This window comes from Oryx dammah, unplaced genomic scaffold (assembly GCF_014754425.2).
Source record: "Oryx dammah isolate SB20612 unplaced genomic scaffold, SCBI_Odam_1.1 HiC_scaffold_2, whole genome shotgun sequence".
Lineage (NCBI taxonomy): Eukaryota > Metazoa > Chordata > Mammalia > Artiodactyla > Bovidae > Oryx > Oryx dammah.
In genome coordinates this window covers 160,059,881-160,073,266 of record NW_024070186.1, presented here as the reverse complement: position 1 = coordinate 160,073,266, position 13,386 = coordinate 160,059,881, and the positions used below count along the sequence as shown (strand labels likewise).

The following is a 13,386-nucleotide window of genomic DNA, read 5'->3' as shown; positions in this document are numbered from 1 at the left end:
AAAGTTTAATTAAAATATCCAGAACTATTACTCTGGCCGACAGCCCGACTCAGCAGAAGGGCCAGAGTTCCTTTCTTCGAGTTACTGATGACATGTCGGGGTCAGCAACCTGCAGCCCTCGGCATTCTCCTGTACCGCTCACAAGCTAAGAAAGGTTTTTACATTTTTAAAGGGCAATAAACAATAAAACACAAGGAAGCCTGACAGAGATCTTATGTAGCCTGCAATGCCTGAAATCTTGATCATTCCCTTAGTAAAAAGTTTGCCAATCCTAAGCCAGATGCTCAGCAGGATGTGTGAGGAGGTCCTGTGAGTCCCTGAGGAAGGGGAGGGGATGAGTGTGGACCAGCACCCCTGTCAGCTTCCTGCTGAGAAACAGGCTTTCACCACCTCCTGGTACACTCTCTTTTCCCACAGCATTCCTTAACACTCCTCTGACTTTTAACAGGTCACAGCCTAGTCTGTCAAATTTTGTTGAACTTTTCCTTTTGCTTCACCGAAGTACCCTGTTTCTAGGTGGCTAATGAATAACATCTCGAATCTATTCTTAAACCACAGTAAAGTGCCCAGTTCTAACCTTTTCACAAGCCAGAGAAGCACTTCAGATACAAGCCCAAAATTGGGTGTGCGGAAGTTTTCCATGGAAATGTGTCGAGGGTATCCCAAGGCTCTCATCATCTCTGTAAAATCTGTCCAAGGTAAAAAAAAAAAAAAACCACAGTGTTGTCACCTCCTCCTCAAACATCAGCTATTTATCAACATAGATACTTCCTTCGTTTTTCTCTTCTTACTCCCAACCTACTGACACGTTTATGGACTATTTATCAACTCTCTAAGAGAAAAACAAAAAGGAGATAAAATTGCTAACCTGCTTCCTGAAAAACATTTATTTGAGTTCAATGGGAGAACTGGAAACTACGTTGAAATAGGGTTTAGGGATTGGCTATGAATTTAATTTCTCTCTTGGGTATCTCAACTATCTCCTGGATATCTTTCTCTTCACTACTCAAAATGTGAAATATCTGGTCTTACAAAATGCCATAAAGACTTTGAAACATGTATACTATCATGTAAGAAACGAAGTGCCAGTCTATGTTCGATACAGGATACAGGATGCTTGGGGCTGGTGCATGGGGATGATCCAGAGAGATGATATGGGGTGGGAGGTGGGAGGGGGATTCAGGATTGGGAGCTTGTATACACCCGTGGTGGATTCATGTCAATGTATGGCAAAACCAATACAGTATTGTGAAGTAAAATACAGTAAAAATAAAGTTTAAAAAAATGCCATAAAGAAAAATATTTTAAAATGTTAATCTTTTTTTTTTTTTTTTTTTTTGCGGAGGTGAGTGCTAGGGTAAAATTGATGTCTCTGTGTTACTTAGAGGAATGTTCAAGAGAATGACTGAACTACAGAGCAATACTCAGCTGTACTATGAAACAGACTAAGGAACAGTAATGCTAACACTTGTTCTTAATACTGCAATCACTAAGTTTTAAGCAAGACTTGCAAATAACATCCTTTTAGTTCCCATGATGTGCTAAGAACACTTCTGACTAAATAATGTCTGTCTTCACTCTTCCTGAAGGTGGATATTCAAAATGTCCCAATGACATTCACAATAAGCTATCTGGTCACTGGAGATTAGGCTGAATTTCACCAGACAACAGAAGAGAAGGTGTAAGCAGGGGAAAGAGCAGCAGAGAGCCTCTGCCATTGTTTGGGGGTCTATTTAAATAGAGCAATGGAAAATAAAGCAGCAGCCTTCCCACCACATGGTGAGACTTAAACACTTCCTCTCACTAAGTAGTAGCCAAATTCTGTTAATTCTGCAGTATCACCATCAAAAGGAGACAAGATTCTTATAATGAACTGCCTAAAATAGGCACTCATTTAAGGTCAAAAACGTTCAGAAATCCTTTTCTATGCTTTTCCCAAAACAACTCCATTCAGTGTCCCTTAGCAGAAGGCTGGCCTCCCTCAACTGTGAGGGGGGAGAAACATGTCTCTACAACATAAGATCTCCAAGAATGTCCAAGTCCCAGACGGCAGAGATTCACACAACAGTGCTGCTGCTGCTGCTAAGTCGCTTCAGTCGTGTCCGACTCTGTGCGACCCCATAGACGGCAGCCCAGCAGGCTCCCCCGTCCCTGGGATTCTCCAGGCAAGAACACTGGAGTGGGGTGCCATTTCCTTCTCCAACAGTGCTAGTAGGCATCAATAAACTGTGATGCCTCTTCCTATATATTATAGAAAGAGGCCTTCACAACTGAAAGGAGTAATCTTCAATGGGGAAATTTCAGGCACTGGCAACTATTAGAAATTGGCCTTAAAGAGGCCCCTCAAATCACACTAAATTGGCAACATCTGCTACACCTGCGCAGGTGGAGCCAGTTCCCTGAACTGCTTCAGATTCAGAAAATGATAGCATATAAAAGGCAAGAGATTGATTCACACAGTCTCACGTTTTGATCCCGATTTCCACCCAGTTCTAGCTGTATGATCTAAAGCAGCTATTTCACCTCCCTGCCTCAAAGTATTCCATCCAGGAATGACTCACCTCACTGTAACAGTGGGGACTAAAATAAAACATTAAATGTAAAATATTTGCTTTGTAACAGATGTTCCCCAGAGCGGTGATAACTAGTTCTCTAATCCACATGTTTCCACTTCCCCACGCTCCTTGCAAAGGTACTTGGGTTCCATTCTCCTCACCAGCCCCTTTTAGAAAGGTTGCAGGCTTTGGCGGTTAGACAACACGATTTCATACTCCAGCGCCAGCTCTTACCACCTATGTTCCCTGACCGAGTGACCTGACCTCTCTGTGCCTATTTCCTCATCTAAACATAAGAGAATTGCTGTTCAGAGGAGTAAATGAAATGATGAACACACATAGGATAGTAATTAACTACCTGACAGATCACAAAAACTCGAAAAATTTTAGCCTCAATCATTATTCACTAGCCCCCTCTTCGATTCTATTGTTCGCTTCTCCGAACTCTAAGCTAACCCAGCTCAAAAATGGTCGCTTTGGAAAATGGTGTTTTGCAATACAGTAGCGAACAGACCCAAGTCAATTAAAATCAGATAAAATTAAAACTTCTCAGCCGCACTAGCCGCATACACATCCACAACCTCTCATCATAGCAGAAAGCGCTGAGACAGACTGGGGCGCTCAGCCTGGCGGGGGGCGGCTCGGGTCAGGGGCGCCCCTGAGTTGCAGAGGCCCCGGAGGGAGACTTCGGCGCGAGAGCCTCGGCGGGGCTCAGACAGGGAGCCGGCGGGCCGAAGCCCCGAGTCGCGGGAGGACCGCAGGTCACAGAGGGCAGGGATGCCTTACTGCGAAGATCACGGAAAGACATGGCGCTCAAGTACCCAGGATCCCGAAGTCTCCACCGCTAGCTGCTTAGCCCTTCTGGGTTTCTATGGCAACGCACGGAATCCCCGACGGCGCGCAGCCAGGGCCAAAAGGACCGGAAGCAAAGCAGACCGGGCCGAATGCGCATGCTCTGTATGTGCCGGAGCAAGGGCGGCCGGCAGGCGGCGTAAAACGCGACGCTGAGGAAGCAGGTGTGGCGTCCAAGTTCCCTTCAGACACTGCAGATATTTGCACTGGCCGGCACGTTCTGAGCACCTAAGTGCCTGTGCAAGGCGGTCTATACTACTTTTCATTCCCGCCTAAACTCCTCCAGAAAGGATGTACAATATGTCACGAAGCCAGGCCTCCCTTTTGAGTCCTACGCCCGGCACTCTTTTCTCTGGCATGTGTAAAATGGCTGGTCGCACCCGCGTCCGAAGAGCCTGCAGCGTGAAGCAGTTGAGGCCACGGACTGCAAGGCGAAGGCCAGAGCGGACCAAGGGGCGGCGAGTAAGCCGAGCCGCAACCCGCGCGTGCGCAGCGGGCTCGGACTTTACGACAGGCCGGAAACCGGCGCGCCGTGGGGTCGTCCTGGCAACTGTGAGCTCAGAAGTTTGGAGCTGGTTTTTGCGCTCGGTGGAGGGAGGGGGCCGATCGGGTGTGCACCGCGCCCGGCCCGTGGCCAGATCAGTTGTGGTCTCGGTTGGGAGCACTCTCTACCTGGCTGCCACGGCTGGGGACAGGCAACCGGAAGGGCTGGGGAGGTGAAGTGAGCTGAGCCCAGAGTGTGGACGAAGAGGGACTACCAATGCTAAGATGCACTCCCGCCCCTGTCTTGGTTTTAGTGAAGTAACAGACACATGAATACGCTGACCTTAAAGATTCTCAAAATAGACCCGCACATACGTGGTCATTAGGATAAAGCCCTTTAGTAGAGAAAGAATAATCGTTTTAGCAAATTATCTTGGAACAATTGGAAATGCAAACAAATGAACTTGCATCCTTACATGTAAAGGGTAAAACCTAAAAACTGTGACTTTTCTAGAAGAAAACTTGGAAAGCTTTGTGACTGGGTTAAACAAGAGTCCTTAAATACAATACACTAAAAGTATCATCCTTTAAAAAATGTTTTTTGATGAATCGGATTTCATCAAAATTTAGAACTGCTCTTCAAGACACTTTTTAAGAAAACGAAAAGGTAAACCCACAGTCTAAAAGAAAATATTCACAAAACAGCTGATTAAAAAGACTTCTGAAATACATAACAAACTTTCAAAACTCACTGAAGAAAACAATGAGAAAGCAGATCCAAAAACTTAGTTCACAAAAGATATGGCAAATGTCAACAAAAAATTAGTCCAGCTAAGAACCGCATAAATTTATTCGAGCCAACCTGAGGATTATCATCAGGCAAGGAGTCTTTCAGAAAGCTCTAAGGATAGTCCAAAGAGGAAAGGGGTGAAGCTAGTATCTATGTGATCTTAAGTAAGGGGTAGGTACAATCAAGGGTACAACACTGTAGAGGTTTATTGATATTAACAAGGAACAGATATTTTAGTTAATGGTTTTAGTTCTTTTCTAAGTAGGCAAGATATAAGAAACTGAATTTATACAATTTCCTCCTGAAAATACCTAACTATCTGAGGGCAGTTCTGCCAGTCTTCCAAGAGCACAAAATGCCTCATCCTGATCTTGGCCCTGAAGTTCCTTCGCTGTGTGTTGTATGTAGGTCAGTGACTGTAGTGGCAAATGACTCAATTGTTGTAGAACTGGATGGTGGGTAACATTGTTGGTTTTACAATCTCCTCTCTTTCAGTTTTAATTTCGACCAAGGCTTGGAGACATTTCATGACCAGTTTGTCACACAGCAATAGGAATGTTCACACCCAGGTCAAGCAAGGATTTCACTGACAGGCCACTCAATGTGCTATTATTGGACTGTTAACAGTAGCCAAAAGCATCTGGACCATCTTGCCTATCTCTCTAGTCTGTTATGGTTCAGGAAATGGTTTTCTTTTATTGCTTCTTCCCATATCTAGAGTTACACTATTAAAGTCATCAACTTTGGGAATTCCCTGGTGTCCCAGTGGCTGGAAACAGAGGAGGGAATTCCCTGGTGGCTCGGTGGTAAAGAATCCACCTACCAATGCAGGAGACATCAAGACTTGCGTTTGATCCCTAGGTCGTGAAGATCCCCAGAGGAGGAAATGGCAACCCTGTCCAGTATTCTTGCCTGGAGAACCCTATGGACAGAGGAGCTTCTCAGGCTTCAGTCCATAGGGTTGCAAAGAGTTGGACATGACTGAAGCAACTTAGCATGCACAAGTAAGTATTTAAACTAAGAACTTCCATTAGGTGTGGCCCAGTATCTCCCTAGGTTGTCTGACCCAGTCTGTCTGCACAAATCGCTGTCTTTAAAGGAACTGTTTATATTGGCCTTGCACATAAAGTTCACCAAACATACCTGCATAGTGACCCCTGACAGGATTGAGAAAGGAACGTTATCTTCTAAGGAGTTATGTGGCTGGTATTAGAAGGAGAAAAATGAATCTTTATAGTTGAGCAGTTTTTCTGCCGCTGGAGAGGTCTGGTTAATGCACAATGCAGACACATAACGCACACTTGAGGAGAGAAGAGGAAGCACAAACAGGGAAAAAACTTATGCTTAAATTTTCTTGCCTTAAAATAATGAGTCTTGTTTTCTTACAATTAATAAGCAAAGGAAAGGATGCTTAAGATTATTAGTCATTAGAGAAATACATATTAAACTACAAGATATCACTAGGCAGTTATTAGAATAGCTAAAACAACCAACCACCACAAAAAACCCTGACAGTGTTAAGGGCTTGTAAGGATGGAGAGCACCCTGGACTTTCATACCTTATTGTTGAGAATATGAAAGTGTACATCCACTTTGGAAACAGCTGGTACTTCTTACTAAAGTTAAACATACAGTTAACATACAGTTCAGCAATTCCTCTCCCAGGTATTCACCAAAGAGAAATGAAAACTACTTATGTTCACACGGAAACCTATACACAAATATTAAGAGCAGCTTTATTTATAATTGCCCCAAACTGGAAACCACTTGGGTGCCCCTCAACTTAGAAATGGATAAATACATGTGGTACGATGGATTACCATTCAGCAATTTAAAAAAGAAGCAAACTGCTGAAATACACAAGAACAACGATGGCTCTCCAATGCCTTATGCTCAGTGGAAGAAGACAGAGACTCAAAATGCTTCATACTATTTGATTCCATTTATATGAAATCCTGAATAAGATGAAAATATATAGAAAACAAATTGGTGGTTCCCAGGAGGAGCCGGATACATAATACTGTAATAATGTGTGGGGGGAGGGAGTGATGAAACCGTTCTATATCTTGTGGTGGTAATTACATGACAGTATCTGTTTGTCAAAACTCATAGACCTGGGGCCTCCCTGGTGGCTCAGTGGTAAAGAATCTGCCTGCCAATACAAGAGACATGGGAGATGACGGTTTGATCCCTCATCTGGAAAGATCCCATGTGGTTTTTAATTATAGGCATCCTCATGTGTGTGAAGTAGTGACTTAAGTTTGCATTTCCCCAATGATTTAGGACACTGAACATCTTCTCACGTGCTTATTGACCATTTGTGTATCTTGTTTGGGGAAATATCTATGCAAGTTCTTCACCCATTTTTAAAGCTGATTGTCTTTTTGTTGTTGAGTTGTAAGAGCTCTTTTTGTGTTCTAGATACTACGCTCCAATCAGATACATGGTTTGTGTAAGGTTGGACCCCGGTTGCCATGATGGGCCGCCCCTCCTCTCCCCACCGGCGGGGGAAGTCCCTAACAGAGGGAGCCTCCCAGATGCCAGGGACCAAGGACAGCACACTCCGCCAGCTAAAGCCGCCCTGCCCCAGCTGCATAAGCCACCCCGCCCCAGCTGCATAGAGAAACCTATCAGCTTGCGACACTGCGAACCAGCAGCCTATCCAAACTCCCATCCGCTAGCCCAGCCATCCCTCGCAACGTGCATATATAAACAAACTCCCAACGCCGTTCGGCGCGGATTCCCTCGACCTGCCCCATTCCGTCCGGGAACCCCGCCCGGGAGCGCTTCGCCATTAAAGCCCGTTAGACATTTTTTGGTGTACCTGGTCGTCTTTTACCTAACAGTTTGCAAGTATATTCTCTCATTCTGTAGGCTGTCTTTTCACTTTAGAGTTTGTGCTTTTTTGCAGCACAAAAATTTTCAAATTTTATAAAGACCAATTTATTCTTTTTCTTTTTTTGCTTGTGCTTTTGTTGTTACATCTAGGAATCCATTACCAAATCCATGGTGATGAAGATTTCTTCAAAGAGTTTTAGTTTTTGTATGTGGTGTGAGGTAGGGGTCCAATTTCATTTTTCATTCATATATTTTTTAATATTTTCAATTTATTAATTTTTAATTAAAGGATAATTGCTTTACAGAATTTTGTTGTTTTCTGTCAAACCTCAACATGAATCAGCCATTCAGTTCAGTTCAGTCGCTCAGTCATGTCCGACTCTTTGCGACCCCATGGAATGCAGCACGCCAGGCCTCCCTGTCCATCACCAACTCCTGGAGCTTGCTCAAACTCATGTCCATTGAGTTGGTGATGCCATCCAACCATCTCATCCTCTGTAATCCCCTTCTCCTACTGCCTTCAATCTTTCCAGCATCAGGTTCTTTTCAAATGAGTCAGTTCTTCACATCACATGGCCAAAGTATTGGAATTTCAGCTTCAACATCAGTCCTTCCAATGAATATTCAGGACTGATCTCCTTCAGGATGGATTGGTTGGATCTCCTTGTAGTCCAAGGGACTCTTAAGAGTCTTTTCCAACATCACAGTGTTTGAAAGCATCAATTCTTCAGTGCTCAGCTTTCTTTATAGTCCAACTCACATCCATACACGACTACTGGAAAAACCATAGCTTTGACTAGACAGACCTTTGTTAGCAAAGTAATGTCTCTGCTTTTTAATAAGCTGTCTAGGTTGGTCATAACTTTTTTTCCAAGGAGCAAGCGTCTTTTAATTTCATGGCTGCAGTCACCATCTGCAGTGATTTTCAGTTCAGTTCAGTTCAGTTGCTCAGTCGTGTCCAACTCTTTGTGACCCCATGAATCACAGCATGCCAGGCCTCCCTGTCCATCACCAACTCCCGGAGTTCACTCAGACTCATGTCCATCGGGTTGGTGATGCCATCCAGCCATCTCATCCTCTGTCATCCCCTTCTCCTCCTGCCCCCAATCTCTCCCAGCATCAGTCTTTTCCAATGAGTCAACTCTTCACATGAGGTGGCCAAACTACTGGAGTTTCAGCTTTAGCATCATTCCTTCCAAAGAAATCCCAGGGCTGATCTCCTTCAGAATGGATTGGTTGGATCTCCTTGCAGTCCAAGGGACTCCTTCTCCAACACCACAGTGATTTTGGAGCCCCCCAAAATAAAGTCTGCCACTGTTTCCAGTTTCCCCATCTATTTACTATGAAGTGGTGGGACCAGATGCCATTATCTTAGTTTTCTGAATGTTGAGTTTTAAGCCAACTTTTTCACTCTCCTCTTTCACTTTCATCAAGAGGCTCTTTAGTTCTTCTTTGCTTTCTGACATAAGGGTGGTGTCCTTTGCATATCTGAGGTTATTGATATTTCTTCCGGCAATCTTGATTCCAGCTTGTGCTTCATCCAGTCCAGCATTTCTCATGATGTATTCTGCATATAAGTTAAATAAGCAGGGTGATAATATACAGCCTTGATGTACTCCTTTCCCAATTTGGAAGCAGTCTGTTGTTCCATGTCCAGTTCTAACTCTTGCTTCTTGACCTGAATACAGATTTCTCAGGAGGCAGGTCACACAGTTTGTTGTGATCCACACAGTCAAAGGCTTTGGTGTAGTCAATAAAGCAGAAAAGGATGTTTTTCTGGAACTCTCTTGCTTTTTCGATGACCCAGTGGATATTGGCAATTTGATCTCTGGTTCCTCTGCAGCCATAGGTATACACATATCCCCTCCCATTTGATACTCCCTCCCATCTCCCTCCCCATCCCACCCCTCTAGGTTCATACAGAGCCCCTGTTTGAGTTTCCTGAGCCATACAGCAAATTCCCATTGGCTATCTATTCTACATACGGTAATGTAAGTTTCCATGTTACTCACAACATACATCTCACCCTCTCCTCCCCTCTTCCCATGTACATAGGTCTATTCTGTGTCTCTCTCTCCACTGCTGCCCCGTAAATTCAGTACCATTTTTCTAGATTCCGTGTATACGCATTAGAATATATCTAATCTAAGACATTTATCTCTTGTTCTGACTTACTTCACTCTGTATAATAGGCTCTAGGTTCATTCACTTCATTAGAACTGACTCAAATGCATTCCTTTTTATGGCTGAGTAATATTAAAAAGCAGAGACATTACTTTGCTAACAAAGGTCCATCTAGTCAAGGCTATGGTTTTTCCAGTGGTCATGTATGGATGTGAGAGTTGGACTGTGAAGAAAGCTGAGCACCGAAGAATTGATGCTTTTGAACTGTGGTGTTGGAGAGGACTCTTGAGAGTCCCTTGGACTGCAAGGAGATCCAACCAGTCCATTCTAAAGGAGATCAGTCCTGGGTGTTCTTTGAAAGGAATGATGCTAAAGCTGAAGCTCCAGTACTTTGGCCACCTCATGCGAAGAGTTGACTCATTCATTGGAAAAGACTCTGATGCTGGGAGGGATTGGGGGCAGGAGGAGAAGGGGATGACAGAGGATGAGATGGTTGGACGGCATCACCAACTCGATGGACGTGAGTTTGGGTGAACTCCGGGAGTTGGTGATGGACAGGGAGGCCCGGCGTGCTGCAGTTCATGGGGTTGCAAAGAGTAGGACACGACTGAGTGACTGAACTGAACAGAATATTCCATTATGTATATGTACCACAACTTCCTTATCCATTCATCTGTTGGTGGACATCTAGGTTGCTCTTCATTCATATCTTTTTTTTTTCATTCATATCTTTTTATATCCAGTTATCCCAGCACTCTTTGTTGAAGTGACTATTATTTCCTCCATGGAATAATCTTGATAATACTGTTGAAAATAAATTGTCCAGTGATGTATGAATTTATTCTGGGCTCTCTATTCTATTCCATTGGTCTCGATCTCTAGTCTTGTGCCAGTTCCACACTGTTTTGGTTACTGTAGTGTTGAATTGTATGTAAGAAGTTTTTAAATAGAAAATCTTAGTCTTCAAAACTTTTTAAGGTTGTTTTTGGCTTTTGGGTTCCTTTGTAATTCCACATTAATTTTAGGATCAGTTTCCTGTTTCTGCCTTCGAGGCTGTTGGGATTTCTACAGAAATTGCATTGAATCTGTAGATGACCTTGGAGGGGACTGCTGTCTTAATATTAAGACTTCAATCCACAAACATGGTCTTTTTCCATTTTTCTTTTTTTTTGTTTTCTAGTTTTTAGGGCTGTCTTGCCCTTGCATGATTGATTTTGTTCTTTCCTAGTGTATACAAATATAGTTCATTGTGTGTTGATCATGTGTCCTGAGACTGCTCAGCTAACTTATTAGCTCTGATAGTTTTACTTGCTCAAATAGGTCCTTTTTTTTTCCTTTGAGTGTGAATTAATTTCTTCTCTATATAGGACTGTGTCGTTTGTGAACAGAGAGAATTGAAAAGTTTAACTTTTAAAGAAATTGTTTCCCAGACTGGGGGTATCATTTACAACCCCCCATCCCCAGCAGTGTATGAGAGTTTTGGTTTCTCCAAACCCTTCCTCACACTTGGTACAATCCACAGGATACCCCATGGCCTACTTATGGGAAAATGGATGGAAAAGTTAAGGGACCTGCCCAGTCACCCAGAACCACCTTCTTGGCATGCTCAAACCACTGATACAGGTCTCACCATGTCTGTGTCCCTAAACGTTCATTTTCCACCCACAGATGAGGAAAAGGACACCCCAAGAGGTCACCCCAGGGAGTGACTCCCCAGACTGCAAGAGCCAAATCTGTTTTGCGTGCCTGTCCCAAACCAGAGGGACCAGGGACCTCCCCAAGGTTCTGCCCCGTCCCCTTGCCCACCTACCACCCTGCCCCTGCTCTGTACATCATTCCCCTGCCAAACCTGGAGGTCCAAGAGATGAGGGAGTCTTCCCTGTGACATCACAGAGCTGGTTGCCAAGGGAGCCCTGCAGACCCGCCCACTAGGTGGCAGAGAGCAGAGCCCTGCTGCACATGAGGCCCAGCCGCTCCTCCCCACCAGCTGGCCCTCCATGGAAGCCTTGGTCTGTGCGTTCTCTGAGCTGCGCATAAGAGAAGGTGCCGGGCTGCGGGGAGGAGAGGCAGGAGGAGAGATGCCCTCCTGTCCTGACCTGGGCCCAAAGCCACCAGGGTGGCCCCAGGGACATGCATGCTTGGGAGAAGGGAATGGCCATGGGTCCAGGCCACTTGACCCTGGACACTAGAATGCTCTTTTTAGGGCAGGGGACAAAAGTGGGTGGCAGAAAGAGCCTGAAGTCCTGAAAAGATCTTGGTGCTGAGACCAGGTTTCTCAGCCCTCCCTATGGGCTGGGAGGGAGGAGTGCTAAGTTGGATGAGGGGGATGGGAGGCAGGGGGCGGAGTCCACATGACAGACAGGTAAGCTGAGGCTCTGCAGGCCAGGGTGGGGCTCATCCCACTAGCATGGGACTGTTCTCCCCTCACGGGCACTGGTGTCCACCGGCCACACCCTTCTGCTCTCCCCTCCACAGATGCAGTGAGCTGGGCCCAAGGACACACCAGTCACCCCGACACACCACCCAATATCTACGAGGCGGGGCTGGGGGCCCAGCAGCAGCAGTGCCCCAGTGCCCAGGGAAGCAAGCCCAAGAACTTCCGGCTGCGCCACCTCAGGGGCCTGGCTCTCTACCTGCCAGGCCACCTGCAGCCTGCTGGCCAACGTGAGAGCCACTGGCTGGGTCGGCTCCTGGCTGGGGGCTGCCTGCCTCAGCCCGAGGGCCTAGTCTGGCCCCTAGACTTAGCACAGGGGACTGTGGGCCAAGGTAACAGCCACCACTCAGCCCTTCTGGAAGCTCAACTGCCCAGGGACAGCCGGGGGAATACAGGTGAGCCTGTCCAGGTGACACAGAGCTAGGGACAGGAGGGCCAGACCGAGGGCAAGGGTGGGCTAGGCACTCAGACGGACCCAGGTAGTCCCTCTCCACTCCGGAGCCGCCTGGGTACCTGTCCTAGCTCTCCACTCAATGAGGGACCTTAGGCTGCTTTCCCCCACTGGCCGTGCCTCAGTATCCCCATTTGTAAAGTGAGGGGTGTAAGTTAGAGAAGGGTCTTTCCTGCTTGAACCATGTCTCCCTCTTTCTCCTCCCCTGTGGGGTTTTCTTTAAGGAGAACTGCCCCCCTCCCCTCTGGCTTGGAAGGATGCCAGGTTCAGGGGTCACAGGGTGGGCTGGCAGCCTCCCCTGGGTCCCTCTGATCAACTCCTCTTTCTCCCTCTTTCCTCAGCTTCCAGTTCCAGCATAGACCCAGCCAAGGGTGCCCACTCCCAGTCTGGTTCCCCTGAAGGCTTAGGGCTCAGGCCTAAGAGATCCTGGGGGGCCCCAGAGGAGAGCACATGCCCCTTGTGCAAGAGAACCCGCTCGGGGGGCCTGGAGAGGCCATAGGGATCCGAGTGCCAGGGCTGGTTCTCCCAGCTCAGGACAGGAGGGGAGAGGGTGGCACCAGGAGCAGGAGACAGGTCCGGGGTGGGGGGGGGAGGGCACAGCCCCCACCAGTAGCACCCCCACACCGAGACACCCGGGCAGCTGCCCAGCACCAGAGCCTGGGCCAGCCTTGGGAAAGCTTGAGGGTGGAGGGAGGGAGGAGGAGGTCCCACGAGAGGGACAGAGAAAAAGAAAGCAGCCAGGGCATGCCCCTGCAGCCTGCTTCAACTCACGTCAGCCACGGGTACTGCGGAGGCTGGGTGGAGTGGAGAGCTGGGCTCCCGAGGGGCCGGGGAGCCTACAGATCTAATGTCAATAAAA

At 46.5% G+C, this 13,386-nt stretch overlaps 2 protein-coding genes across 9 annotated transcripts in view; one reads left to right on the top strand and one right to left on the bottom strand.

Annotated features, from left to right (window-relative positions):
* CLUAP1 (clusterin associated protein 1) overlaps positions 1-3,914 on the bottom strand; it is a 29,520-nt gene extending 25,606 nt beyond the window's left edge. For 5 of the 8 annotated variants that reach the window (XM_040255515.1, XM_040255546.1, XM_040255578.1 and 2 more), the window contains exons 1-2: positions 3,342-3,901; positions 578-689 (exon numbers count right to left, since the gene is read on the bottom strand). In XM_040255515.1, coding sequence (XP_040111449.1) covers positions 578-689; positions 3,342-3,363 — 134 coding nt within the window. In that variant the 5' untranslated portion in view covers positions 3,364-3,901. Of the gene's footprint in view, positions 1-577; positions 690-2,913 lie in introns of all 8 variants that reach the window. The other 3 variants (XM_040255537.1, XM_040255557.1, XM_040255526.1) reach the window with 3 other exon arrangements.
* On the top strand, positions 3,774-13,026 carry CUNH16orf90 (chromosome unknown C16orf90 homolog). Its single transcript, XM_040266407.1, has 3 exons — positions 3,774-4,017; positions 12,049-12,471; positions 12,869-13,026. The coding sequence occupies exons 1-3, from the start codon at positions 3,774-3,776 to the stop codon at positions 13,024-13,026; spliced, it is 825 nt and encodes a 274-aa protein (XP_040122341.1).
* The last annotated feature ends 360 nt before the right edge of the window (positions 13,027-13,386 follow it).

What these genes read in the sequence shown, in the direction of transcription:
- CUNH16orf90 (XM_040266407.1), top strand. Translation starts at nt 3,774, where the DNA reads ATGGCTGGTCGCACCCGCGTCCGAAGAGCCTGCAGCGTGAAGCAGTTG. An exon ending in GGAGGGAGGGGGCCGATCGG is followed by an intron (nt 4,018 to 12,048) that starts GTGTGCACCGCG and finishes TCATCCCACTAG; the next exon opens with CATGGGACTGTTCTCCCCTC. An exon ending in GGACAGCCGGGGGAATACAG is followed by an intron (nt 12,472 to 12,868) that starts GTGAGCCTGTCC and finishes CTCTTTCCTCAG; the next exon opens with CTTCCAGTTCCAGCATAGAC.